The sequence below is a fragment of the Arctopsyche grandis genome, chromosome 11, assembly GCF_051622035.1.
Source record: "Arctopsyche grandis isolate Sample6627 chromosome 11, ASM5162203v2, whole genome shotgun sequence".
In the NCBI taxonomy this organism is placed as follows: Eukaryota; Metazoa; Arthropoda; class Insecta; order Trichoptera; family Hydropsychidae; genus Arctopsyche; species Arctopsyche grandis.
In genome coordinates, this window is record NC_135365.1 from 22,913,822 (window position 1) to 22,928,170 (window position 14,349).

At 33.3% G+C, this 14,349-nt stretch overlaps 1 protein-coding gene across 2 annotated transcripts in view; it reads left to right on the top strand.

Moving 5' to 3' along the window:
• Nrx-1 (Neurexin 1) overlaps window positions 1-13,429 on the top strand; it is a 244,318-nt gene extending 230,889 nt beyond the window's left edge. Inside the window, exons 11-27 of one of the 2 annotated variants that reach the window (XM_077440739.1) lie at window positions 2,251-2,358; window positions 3,603-3,795; window positions 3,865-4,056; window positions 6,962-7,105; window positions 7,180-7,397; window positions 7,528-7,645; window positions 9,468-10,061; window positions 10,141-10,341; window positions 10,540-10,656; window positions 10,732-10,910; window positions 10,974-11,145; window positions 11,222-11,454; window positions 11,607-11,801; window positions 11,877-11,989; window positions 12,054-12,454; window positions 12,528-12,670; window positions 12,746-13,429. In XM_077440739.1, the coding sequence (XP_077296865.1) occupies window positions 2,251-2,358; window positions 3,603-3,795; window positions 3,865-4,056; window positions 6,962-7,105; window positions 7,180-7,397; window positions 7,528-7,645; window positions 9,468-10,061; window positions 10,141-10,341; window positions 10,540-10,656; window positions 10,732-10,910; window positions 10,974-11,145; window positions 11,222-11,454; window positions 11,607-11,801; window positions 11,877-11,989; window positions 12,054-12,454; window positions 12,528-12,670; window positions 12,746-12,886 (3,462 nt within the window). In that variant the 3' untranslated portion in view covers window positions 12,887-13,429. Of the gene's footprint in view, window positions 1-2,250; window positions 2,371-3,602; window positions 3,796-3,864; window positions 4,057-6,961; window positions 7,106-7,179; window positions 7,398-7,527; window positions 7,646-9,467; window positions 10,062-10,140; window positions 10,342-10,539; window positions 10,657-10,731; window positions 10,911-10,973; window positions 11,146-11,221; window positions 11,455-11,606; window positions 11,802-11,876; window positions 11,990-12,053; window positions 12,455-12,527; window positions 12,671-12,745 lie in introns of both variants that reach the window. The other variant, XM_077440738.1, reaches the window with a different exon arrangement.
• The last annotated feature ends 920 nt before the right edge of the window (window positions 13,430-14,349 follow it).

The window sequence follows — 14,349 nt, forward strand, 5'->3', positions numbered from 1 at the left end:
ATAAAATGTGTCCATAGATGAATCTATGATTATCAATCGATGTTTGTAACTAGCCTTGAATAATACTTACATATAATACTGTTGCGTAGGGGTGGGTGGAGGATCCAAATGAAAGGCCAAAGTCGCTTCACCGCATTTATTGGGTGATTAGGGAGGTCCATGCACAGCCATGCCAAGTGTACTTCCTTATAAAGGACAGGTTGCTCACTGCGGCGTCCTCGACCCGTTTGTCTACCTATTGTTTAGTCACGTACGGTCTGACGGTCTCAGGCACGCAGTAACACGCTTTCGTCCGGATTCTGGGAACTACCGGGTATGCCACTCGGCCTAATCCAGGGGTCTCCATTGTCCACTTCCGAATGCACTTTAGGCGGCGTATAATCTCCGAATTCAATTAACCACCAGCTCCTCTTTGCCTACGCATAATACTAACAATGTTTGCAATTGATAATAACTGATAAGAAAATAAAATAAAATTGTGTAAGAAAATAAAAAAATAAATGGGTACACCTGCATAAATAAATAAATAAATTTATATTAAATAATTTCATATATAGGACAAAAAATTTCCAAATTTTTACACTCATAAATTATATTTAACTGTAAAAAAATGAATTGCATAATAATATAAATTAGCAGTCTTCAATATATCTGTATATTGAAAATTGATATTTTGCCCGATCACGTGTTCGCGCCAAAAAGGTATGAATAAGCCTCGACGTATGAACACGCTGTATACAACAGCCAATAAGGTCTCGCTATTCATTGACTAATGACCTCTCTGTGTTGAGAGTATCCGCTGGATATATATATATATATACTAATCGGTATTGGTCCATGCTTCATTGTGAGATAGCAGGCCGACGGATCAAGAACAATACACTATCTTTAGCCAGCAATAAACTTTAGCCAGCAGCATAACTCGGTCGTTAAGCTTTTTCCTAACACCGAGAAGCGCCGGGTTCGATCCCATGAGCCGACCTCAATTGAAAATATTTTTTCTGAGTATATCAGTAGTGCTGCTGGTCAGACCTGGATATTTGTGACTCCTGGTCGATCGTTTCCTATCAGAGTTTGCCAATTTTCTCTGATTTCATTGTTGAAACGGTTCCCGATTAAAAATTGGCTAAAATCTTTCCCACCTACTATGTCACCACTATTTGAGTATTGTTAATTTACAACAAAATTTATGTACAATTCATAGATGTCTCGTTAATTTGCGAGTTTTCAGTGTCTCGTAATTTCTGCGACTTGTATAATAAAAATGCTCTATTGTTTGTAATTGGCCAGGAAGGCGCATTGGGGTTTACCTGTAAGGCCTTCCTGGTATAAAATGTTATACCTCTACTTCCTGGTACAAAATAAAATAATAGTTATACCACTATTGCTGCATCTTTCACTCTACACGTTCACGCTACAAATTCAAATTTCAAATTAGTAAAGATTTTTGACTTTTTTTTGTATTATTGCTATTCAGTTTAATTAAATTGCAATATGAATTATGAACTCAATGTTGTATCGGCAAATGGAGATGGGTAGATATTTGCAGAAAGAAGTCTTATTTGAGAAGAGAACGCTAATATAAATAAGAAAATTTTATGAAAGTAGTTTAAAGCATTTTAAAAACTATTATATTATATCATTCCATTACCTGCCACTTCAACTTTGACTTCTGTTTCACATTTAAATTGAATAGTGTTAACTTACAATATTATATAAATTAAATTTGACGTATACTATATTATAAAAGTCGTTTATAGCATTTTTACTTGTGACTTTATTGAAGCGCACTGAACCCCTCATCTGCCAATTAAAATCACATTAGCGCCAATTTGATTCACAAGTACATAAACGTAAAGGATCCAGCATTTATCTCAATAGGTGCTGTTGAACCTTTATACAGCTACTACTACGTTTCAATTTGAAAATTGCAACGGTAATTGAACGAAATCGACCCTCTAAGAAAGTGTCTTTTATACAATGCCAGTCGAGGGATAAGAGTGACCGAAAGAGATGTGGGAGGAGGGCTAGGGGAGGCTTTGTAGGATGGGGAGGGTCGAGAGCTTTCCGAAGCTTTCAGGATATTGAATGGACTTCCTTAATGGCGCACTGAGGCCGATTAATTAGCGCCACATGAGGTAGAGTGCAATTCTCTACCCTACACCCATATACACGTTGAAAAATAGCACCTAGGACCGAATCGATCAAGTCTTTTTCATTTTTCTCCGTCGCTTTTTTTCCTCCTTTCAGGTCCTGCCACCATGGGAGGCTGTCAAGACCGGCACCATCTCGTTCAAGTTCCGCACCAACGAACCCAATGGTCTGATCGCCTTCAACACCGGTGTAAAACCACCAAGGGTAGGTTGTACGGTAAGCAGCGCCGCGAAACGCAATCGTTTGCATCTCTTGGGGTTCCCCGCGTATCCCAAGTCTAGTCTTCTCAACATCAAACCGTCATGCTCATAGAAATTCAATCAGACTCTCTCCTCATATGCGTCTCTCCTTATGGTACGTTCTATGAATCATTACCAGTTTTATTATATTATGAATCAGTTCAGTGTTAAGCGGCTCAAAATTTACACACACACACACATGTATTGTAGTCGTACGATTCGAGCTAAATTTTCGGTGAGATCGTTCGCTGTTCTGTCAAATAATTGCGTTTCAAAGTGTTGATTACCTTTCGCTTTCGATGGTTTTGTTGTTTTCACGAGCTTATCTAAGTATATCTATATCGTACACTTGTCGTATTGATTTGTTTGTTTTGAACAAATAGTCTAATTTGATTGGTTGTTTATATTTCACTTAACACTGGAGACTAGATGCTTTCACGAACACCTTTCATTTGTGGCACGGTTATTTTTACAAACGTCACTAAATTTTTTATTTGACATTTGTGCACATTTTTAATACGCTTCTCATTTTCACTGTTTGATTTTGTATTTTTTAATCATTTGTTTGCATTTTCATTCACCGTATTTCAATATTTGTATGTGAGATCATTTCAAAATATAACCGATCTCTTATGCATATATTCTCACGTAGATGTAGTATAACGAATATATTTATTATATTTGATCACATTTGTATTTTTTTTGTTGTTGTTGTTGTTGTTGTGTAATATACTTGAATGTACAGTAATTTTTAATATAACAATCAGTATTTGAATGTAGCTTTTTTGTTGTACATACGTACATATGTATTTTGAGTACTATATAAACTATTCAATGTATCATAATCTGACGAAAATGTTCCACATTCCAAATTATGATTACTATCGAACAGTCAATATTTGATTACAATTCCATTCCTAAAATAGTGTTCACTGAGTATCGAATACGTTATTCGACAGACATCCTTGAACATTATAATATTATTATACATAATTTTGAATTACTAATGACATTTTGAATTTCAACGTTTTCATTTTATATTTACATATATATGCTAATCATTTTGGCATTTATTCATTTCCATTTTCAATATTGATACAATTAAACAGCGAGAAGTTTTGATTATAAAGTCATTATAGTGGAATCAATATACATAGAACGTGATTCAAAGACACACTAATTTATCAATGTTTTTTTGTGTCCCTTTAGTCTGATTTATTTGCCGTTGAACTTTTGAACGGTCACATATATCTGCACGTGGATTTGGGTTCTGGAGGAGTAAGGGTGAGAGCTTCTAGACGAAGAGTGGACGATTCACAATGGCACGATTTGACACTGAGAAGGAATGGAAGAGATGGAAAGATCACCGTCGACGGTGCTTCTGCCGAGTTCAGAACACCCGGTACTACATAAGTCTACTTGATACAAACCATTCAAAGACAAGGTTCTTGTTAATAAGATCTGCTTTCAGGTGAATCTAATCAATTGGAATTGGATGGACCTTTGTATCTTGGAGGCTTAGGGCCATCGCATTCCTCAGTGAACACTCCACCTGCATTGTGGACGGCCGCTCTACGGCAAGGTTTTGTCGGATGTATTAGAGATTTTAACACCAACGGAAAACCTATCGATCTGACTAGTTATGCAAGACAACAAGATTCAGGTTTGTTTTAATATTGTAAACAAAAACTAATGAATATTTACTATATTGCCCTTATGTGTTCATGCGTTGTTGTTTATTTTGTAATTAGTAATGTACAGCAGCGTTTCCCAACCTTTTTAGACTCGCGTACCACTTGGTAGTATATAACGCCAAATTGTACCACCATATAAAAATGATTGTATTTCATTTGTTTTTGCAAGTGTAATTATTATATATAGTATTTGCATGGTAAGGAATGTGAAGACACGCAATGTGTAGATCTGTTTTGGTAAGAAATTTTATGGAAAAAAAATTTTTGTGGAGTCACAATTATAATATGCTCAAAGTTTAATATATTGTTGCGTACGGAGTGGGTGGAGGATCCAAGTAAAAGACCAACAGTCGTATCACAGCATTTATTGATGATTCAGGAGATATATGTATTGCCAGTGCTCCGTCCAGAATGACCTGATATCGCCTACGTACCGCCTTATAAGGGGTAGATCTCTCAGGACGTCTAATCTGTTAACCTACTGTATAGTCACGTATTCGGATATGTATTCCCACGGTATGAGAAGTGCAATCATTGTTTAGCTTTCATGCACTTAGCTTGTCGCTAATCCTTAAAACCACTTACACCGGTCACACGGTCTCTCAGGACGCTACCCGGCCTAATCCCATCGCAATTACTCGGCGGCTCTGTTTAGTATACGTTACAATATTTATCTACTATCTTGTCATACTTCTATTATTGATGATAAAAATATTATTGGTTGTTTTAATAAAAACAAAAAATTACAAAGTACATATAGTTGAGATCCTTGTACTTAGCTTTTTTAAATTTGGTTCAAATGATGCGAGATTTACCCTTAAGTCTGGAGCTGGATTCAATCAATTCATATATTTGTCTTATTAAAATATATGAAGAGAAAACTCTCTTAACCAGTTCAGTGCTAGTAAACGGCGACAGAAATTTAGGCGCTATGTCATAAAGCTGTTCATATTCTTCACTAATACCTAGCCAAAAATTAATAACCTTATTTGTTTCGAATTCAGTTTTTAAATGCTATAATTTGAAAGTTCAATCAAGTTCTCTTTTTCCTTGGTAGCTGGCCAAAAATGTTCATTATCAAAGGGGTTTGAAATCAAATTGTTTGCTTCTAAAAGGTTTGGGGAAGCACTGCGTAAAAGACGATTTCAGCCCTATTAAATATTCAATTATTTTTTCACGTACAAATGTCCCGAGATATACGACTCTTGTTTTCAGATAAGAAATTATGTAAAGTTACAAATACTTCAGTTTGATCATTTTCGATACATACATTCCAAAAATATAATTTTCTAATCATATGTACTTTCAATTTTATCTGGATCATTAAAGATTATTATCGAACTGTTATCATGTGTCAAATTGAAGTTATTTATTTATTGGAGCGTGAACACGTTAAATTTCAAAATGCACTCCAAAATCCATGCTGGATCTGAGGAAAACGTATCGATTGCCAGATTTTCGATCATCGACTGTACATATTGACGTCAACGATGACTAATTAAGATAATGTTTATTAATTACTAGTTGTTTTACCCGGCTTCGCTTAGTAAACAGCTTAAACATGGCGAATCTAATAGTAAATATTCATTTGTTTTTTTATTAAATTTATTTTAATCGAAAAAAATATAATATTCAACCAATTGAATTGTCGTCATGGAAATTTTATTTTGTTTTCGAAGTTCCCAAACAAAGATACAAACTTACAAAGTCCCTTTCCAAATTATATATTAGATATAAAAAATATTTTTATTTTTATGATTGTAAATCATTCATTCCTGCATGTCCGCCATTACTGATTTTTTTTTCGCGCACCACCAACCATCAACCGCGTGGTACGCATACCACAAGTTGGGAAACGCTGATATACAGTGTTGTTTTTTTTATATAGAGCAGTGATGTGCGGTTGTTCTTGTGCAATATTGCTGGACAACCGTCTCGTTCCCCGACGAAAGGGTCTCTTAGACTGTATTCGTAGAGGGGGGGTGGTGGCCTCATGTTGAGGGCTTTAAGGGTCAAATTATTTGACCTTTAAAGCGGGTTTTTCATATTGCAAGCTCAAAATTTAGTTTTTCAACTACTTTTATATAATTCTACATTATAAAAGCTTGTACATATATAAATAATACAGTAATGGCGAATCTTTTTGAGAAGGGGGTCAAATTTCTTTAATTATTTTTTTGGGTCACTGTCAGTGAAGTCATTTGGGGGGGGGGGGGTAAAAAGAATACTAATAAATTTGTTAATCCAAAGATTTGTTAACAGAAAAGTTTTAAAAAGGTTTACGTTTTATTTTTATTTTACTATACTTTTTCAAGCAAAGAGCAAAAAATAAAATCAACGTCAAACTTTTATATTAAGACCTCTTGCATTTATGAAGTTGATGACTTTTATCACAACTGGCACTATATTGGAAAATGCTTTTAAACTTTGCTTCGCACATAGAACTTGCTGATGTATTATACAATGAAATTCAATCAGAGAATGTCTAATAGTTTGCTCAAGCTGCTGAATAAAACAAATGTTTTTCCCACCATATTGGGAGCACCGTCTGTTGTTACAGAAACAATTTTCTGTAATTTGATATCCATTTCTTTAAATGTATTATTAAATTCTTTAAAAATGTCAAGACCAATACCTTTCAACGTTATTAGTAATTTTTTAAATTTTAACACGTCAATATGTGGTTCATTCAAAAAGCCTTCTTGGGTATAGGCTCGCCATCACTGTTATAAAGTCTGATCTTTACATCACTGAGATAAAATTGAATTGTATATATATTTATATGTACGAATACTTACATGTATACGATTTAGTTATAATATTGTGGTTCTTGATATTTTTTTATTAAAAGCATTATTTTAAACACTTTTAAAGGTTCTGTTCGAGCATCATGTCACGTCCTTACTGGTCAATGTACACCAACTACTTGTCAACATGGTGGTCCTTGTTCAGAAGGATGGAATCGTCCTTTATGTGATTGCTCGGCTACTAGTTATACTGGTCCAACATGTGGACGAGGTTATTCAATTCTATATACTAAGCATTGTTTGTTGTTTGTTTATTTTTATTAAATTTATTGTATTGACTTTTAGAATCAGCCACAGTGTCTTTAAATGGCACCCAGCATATATCCATCTCATTGGGTCCGGAACATCTCACACAGACGGAGGAGTTGGTATTGAGGTTTCGCACATCGAGGCCGTTGGGACTTCTGTTGATCACCACGGCTGCCAATGCTGCAGATCGTCTCGAATTGGCCGTGGTGGCTGGAAGAGTGCGTGCCAGTGTGCGATTGGGTGACAGGGAAAAGGTTTGCTTCGTCAGCTTAATTTTACGTGCACAAATTGTTCTTTTTCATTATTGTCTCCTTTGTCATGTTTTCCCATGATCACACTACAATTATGTCACTAGTTGTTGCTAAGTGTGTATTTGATTCCCAGAACTTATTAGCTGGACAGAATGTGAACAACAACGAGTGGCACACGGTACGCTTCTCGAGGAAGGCCTCTAATTTGAAGCTTCAGGTGGACTCGGCTGTGCCCGTGAGGGGTATGTTAAGTATGTATTGGGCACACCACCGCGCACACTTATTATTGTTTTACCTTTATCTATATATATATGGCATGTTCAGACTTTTAGTAAGGTTTATTATATACAAGTATCGTACTTAACGGGCAAATTGATATTGAGTGTTGTGAAAACGTTCGATATAAGAGATATTTTATATACTTCATATACATTTGTATATAGAAAAATCAATGAATGTTGTTAAAAGTTTGTATGTGCATCTTTCTTATCGTTGTGATGTTGTTGTATATAAATATTATCAATTGAAGTGTATAACTTTTGAGTCTGCAAATAAAAAAAAATGACATCTATGTGATGAGAAATTCGAAGGCAATATAAGGGACTTTTGACAAATGAAAGTTTTTGGTACAGGTTATATGAAAATTTTGTATTTAATATTATATTATATAAAAGCACATGCACACACCACTGTGTACGTTTATGGAAAAATTTACTAGCTAGTTATTATTGATGAATATTTATTTTATGGTTGTCGCCTATACGTGTTTTATATTAAGCATGTCAGTATTTTTATAATTGAAATTATTATTTATTTTTGATTTTGGAATTTTTAAACGTGTGTATTCAGTAGTAATTTTTGTCATTATATTGAAACTAATACAAAATAATAAAACAATTTTATTTTACAATTATATTTTTTACTGATTTAAAATAAAAAAAATAATTTAAATTACCTAATTTATTAATAATAATTTTAAATGTTATTTTTAGATTAAATAAAATCTCAAAGATATTTTATTTATATTTAGCGTGTATGTTTATATTATTATTTTGATGAAAAAAATTTAATAACGGTCTAAAATTTAATACTTATATTGCCTTTTGAAGTGTGTATCCCATAAAATTAGATTCTAGTGAAATTTGCATATTAGAATATAAATCTTAATCGTTTCAGTTAAACATCAAACAGGTTTGCTACAGATTATGTATAAGATAAAAGACAAATTCAAATATAGATCAATTTATATAAATATGCAAAATTCAAAACTTTCTCTTTATTATTTATCTTATTAGTGGGCACTTTATTTTTGGTTACCTCGTTTTGTTTTATGCTTTATTTTTCTTCAATTTCTATTTTTATTTATTTTTAATTAGAATGATTTTTCACTGTGCCTGCTCTTCTATCTTAGTGTATGTGTGAATGTCTCTATATTTCTACATTGTACTATCAAACATATTAAATACAAACTATAACTTATATATTTATAATGATTAAATAAAATATACATACCCGTTAGATGTTAGAATAGTGCTTGTAATTAAACTCAAATTAATAATCCAACATACCCATAAAAGCAATACATATATAGCATTAAATAAATAAACAGAATTAACTTCAAATTACGTGTTTGATGTGTAAACATTAGCAAAACACATTTTAATGTATTAGTATTATTTAAGCTACTGTAGACATTTACAATATAACATGTTTAAAACATTCAAAGGTATTATATTTATTATTATTATTAAATTAATATGATTTCAACATCATAAACATTTCATTAATTTATTATACAACAACGCAATTAAATCATTATTTTATACATCATCGTTAAAAGAATTGTTATATGTAATCAAAAATACATAATATATTCAACGACTATTCAGTTCATACATGCTTATGCTTTGTTGATCTTTTAATATTCTACAGCTGTCTATTTGGTTTTTCTGAAGATAAATCTGTCATACTTGACTTTTAATTTGCTGATATATATATATCTTTGATGTTGTGAACATTCGAGATAGACGATTGCAATTTCAATACTAATACAATGCCTCTTATCTGATACAGCCGAAACAATTTTGGGAAAAGCTTCAACATTGGAAATAACATCGATTCATTTGGGCGGACTGTTCCATGCTGAGGAAGAGGTTCAAATGACGACAACACTGCCACATTTCGTGGGATATCTTCAAGGGTTCATCTTCAACGGCCTGCGTTTCATCGATCTGGCCAAGACAATGGGTCTCGGCTTCAACAATCTGATACCAACGTATCCCCAAATCAAGGTTTCCGGGAAATTCACCAAAAATGAACACACGAACATATACAAAGCGGTCACGTTCAGATCAAAACACACCTATGTGGGATTGCCGTTGTTGAAAGCATATTCAAACGTATACATAGACTTTTACTTCAAAACGTTGGAGCCGAATGGTATTCTTGTGTACAACGGAGGTAAAAAACAAGACTTTATAGCCATTGAATTGGTCAATGGACATGTTCACTACGTTTTTAACTTGGGCGATGGTATTATTACGATGAAAGATAAAGCGAAAGCTCCTCTAAACGACAACAGGTGGCATTCAGTATCAGTGAGACGGCCGATACCAAAAATTCACACATTGACTGTCGATGATACGTTTGAAGTTTTCAGTAGTACCGGTGTGTGGAGTTTTTATTCTGTGTAAAAACTAATTTCAAATTGATTTTTATCTAATCTAAAGCACTATTTTAATTTCAGGTTCGGTATTGACGTTTGAGCTAGATAGTATTTTGTATATTGGAGGCGTTATGAAAGATATGTATGCTGGATTGGGAACCGGAATAGTCTCTAGACAAGGTTTTGAAGGTTGTCTAGCAAGTCTTGATCTACCTGGAGAGAGCCCTTCATTGATAGACGATGCTGTGGTACCCAGCAGTTCACTTTTAACCGGTTGTGAAGGTAATATGTATTTAAACACTCGCTAGATCAACATTTGTCTGATGTATATTATACATTATATGTATTAATATGATTTAATTCATAACATTATATGGATGTATTATAATGATAAAAAGCGTTTAGACAAAATTGACCTAGATTGAAACCCGAAACCAAAAAAAAAATATGCTTTATCTTTGCTTTCAATAACATATTTAGGACCTACAAAATGCAGTCATAATGCTTGTGCTAACAAAGGTGTATGCGTCCAACAATGGAATACTTATGCTTGTGATTGTGATATGACTTCTTTCACCGGTCCTACTTGCTATGATGGTAATATGATAATATCAAATCATAAAATATATATAACTGCTTAAATTTGATGACTAAATTCAAAATTATTCACAGAGTCTATCGCGTATGAATTCGGACCCAACCGAGGAATGGTCCAGTACACGTTCCCAGGATCACGTATCGCCGATACCGAACAAGATCTGGTCGCCTTAGGATTTGTGACGTCTCGTTCAGATGCTGTCTTATTGAGAGTTGAATCAGCTACAACGCAAGATTACATGGAAATGGAAATAGTAAGTGCTGGAGTGCACAAAAAAGCATTACGAACACGGCTAATTGTAATGAATTGATTCTAGGTGGAAGGAAATGTCTTCATGGTGTACAATGTAGGAAGTAATGATCATCCTTTGGGAGATATCGGAGTAAAAGTAAATGATAACACGTATCATGTCGTTAGATTCACTCGTCACGGTGCAAATTCAACATTACAAGTGGATGATTTCAATGTACAAGTCAACCATCCTCAAGGTACTTGATTTGAATGCTTGATTCAGACTCTGGATTCAATTGGATTATATGATAATTACGTGTATTATGTTGACAGGTCAACAATCAACTGTGTTCAATAGTCAATCAGCAATATACGTCGGTGGCAAATGGAACAAAGCCAAGTCGAGAGTCGAAAGGGGATTCAGCGGAGTTATAGCCGGTCTTGTAGTCAATGGTATACGTGTCTTGGATTTAGCAGCTGAAAAGGATTCTGGAGCGTCTGTACGAGGTGATGCACAGTTGATGACTGGAATTTTGGATAGGAATGAGCTTCATAGAATGCAACAGGTGATTGTTTTTAAGCATTTGGCACTTGCAATAACATTTATTTAATTATTTTTTCATAATATATTTGGCACTAATCCAATATATTTAACGTGTATTTTGTAATTGAAATATATATCTATAAAATACATATATGTGTATAATAAAATTTCCAGACTCCAGCATCGGGATATGGTGGCGTCGGAGTATTAGATGAACTCGTCTTCTCTGGAGCAGGATCTGGCTGTCGTGATGATGATGAAGATGAATGTCTACCAGCACCTGAAGCAGGATCTGGAGGAGATGATCTTATAACTCCTGTTTATGTTCCACCACAGCCGAGACCAACTTCAAGTACTAAAAATAAACTGGTAAAAAAATCTACATCATTTAACATAATGTGCATATATGTACATTATTTGTATGTAATGCCTTTCATATTTTAGGATAAGGATCAAAAGAGTGGAAAATTGGAAAAAGCTTGTGATGATGAAGATTGCTTCGATGGATCTGGCTCAAGTGAGATTGTCACTGAAACCGATCATACAATAACACCGAGGTATGTGTAAAATTAATTATAAAATCTGTATAATGTTCTTGGATTAAATAATGTACTCTTTCAGCGTTGCTATAATTGGAACAAGCACGACAGATATCGGTACATCTACGTCAGGCATAACCAGCAGCACATCAGCAGGCTCCAGCGGCCCCACGACTATCAGTGAGTCAATGTCTTCATGGAATACCAACACCGGAATGGAACAGTTGTTCACGACCAAAGTTGAAACAACAATCAGGGAAACTGAGGAGCCATCTTCACCTATTCACGTCACACATACGAGTCCAGATTTGTTCACCATGGGTCCGGTCGACGAATCTTCACCGATGTATCCTCACATTCCGGACCGCCTACCACCGGCTCCAGGGCCTCCAATATACTATCCACCAACATCTTACACTCCCAAAAATAGAGGAAGGGAGAGGATAAATTCAGAAGCTTCCGAATATACCGCCATGATTATAGGTATTTAAAATTTAATTAAAATATTTTTTTATTATATTGCGGTTTATTTAAAATAAACATTTTTTTATCTTAGGAATTGTGGCGAGCGCCTTAATAGCGGTCATTTTGGTTGTTTTGATTATTCTTAAGTTTAAGTCTCGAACAGATCCGTCATATAAAGTAGAAGATGACAAATCGTTCCAACAAGGTGCTAATGCGACATTACTCGGCAATCAAGTATGCATATTTAATCATTTATTGTAATACATATTATACTATTGGGAGCATATAATGTTTAAAATTTGTTTTCAGGTGCAATCCAGTCAAGCAAATGTAGGATATCAAATGAATGGAGCATCGATGCAAAGAAATGCAGCACCAGTACCGTTGCCAAGAAACGGTGCCAATGGCAAAAAAAGAGATAGTAAAGACATAAAGGAATGGTACGTTTAAAATAATAAAGACAGTGTAAATTCGTTATTAGTTAATATATCATTTAAAATGATGTTCGATAATAATACGGCATCGACAAAGTATTTAACAATAAATTTTGAATTAATAAAAAAAGGACAAAAAAACTGTGAAGTGTCGATTAGGATTATTTTTTAAGAAGATAAAAATTGTGTACATACGATAAATAAATAGAAGAGTGAAACGACATTTGTAAGATCTTTTTGATACGAGGGTTGTATAAAATAGACTTGTCACGTTGTACGGGTCGGTCGAGCGATGCTTTTTCTACGCGTTAAGATGATGTAAAAAGTATATATGGCGCTAGTGTATTATTTGTTAAGAATGCACGGATTACGAAGTTACTAGTGATATAAGTAAGAAGCACTGCAAAAAATTTAATGAATGTAGTTAATCTCCGAGCCAAGTATTGTACCGGTACAATAGAGTGATGATCCGCACGTAAATACCTAATCAATAAATAAAAAAAAGTATATATGAAAACCGAAATGTGATCACAGGACTTGTCAATTTTATAAACAGGGGAATAATAAAAAAAAGTAAATTAAAAAAAATAAAAACAGCGTAGTGAAATTGTAAAATAACACATGTAGTTTTGCAAATGTTTGTTTGCAGTGTCGTGAAATAAAATATATACGACTGTAGACAGTGATCGTTATATATATTTTTTATAGTAGATTATGTATGTGAATTTAGTATGTATACATTTCATAGTTAAAATAATTTAAGAATGTTGTTTTTTCATTCATTTCATTTCACTCTTTAATTATATACATAGATATGAAGACTCAATAACATGCTCATCATTTGAAATTGTACATTTATATAATTCAACTGCATGTATAATAATTTATTATATGTATAATCATCCATTTAAAAAATTCTCCCATGACAGATTTGCTATATAATAAAAAATGATTCAAGAAGAAATATTTTTATTAAAAAACTTCAATTAAAAATAATCACAAATTGTGATATTAAACATGGGAGAGTAAAGCTTGCGTATATTCCTTTAAATTACAAATAAAAAATTCAATTCGAATGGTATTTTCAAAAGGTTGAAAAAAAAAAATATGCTTATTGAAGCTAATTGCATTTAAAGTTAAATAAAGAGGCCTTAGGCGAAGCCTGGACACATTTAAAATTAAATTTTAAAATCAACGATGAGCATCAATCCTGTAACACATTATAAATAAAGATAAATTCAATATAATATTGTAAATTTATATTTATATTTAAAATTAGACACGTATTAAAAATGCACTATCTAATGTAATTTCACTGTAGATCTTTCGAAATGTATCTTCGGGGGGGGGGATAATTAAAGTGATAAATTTAATATTCTATTGAACGCTCGAATTTATTACATGTAGATATTTGTTTAATAAAATAGAATTTTTTTATTAATATTATTTATAATACAGATAATTAATTGTATTACATAA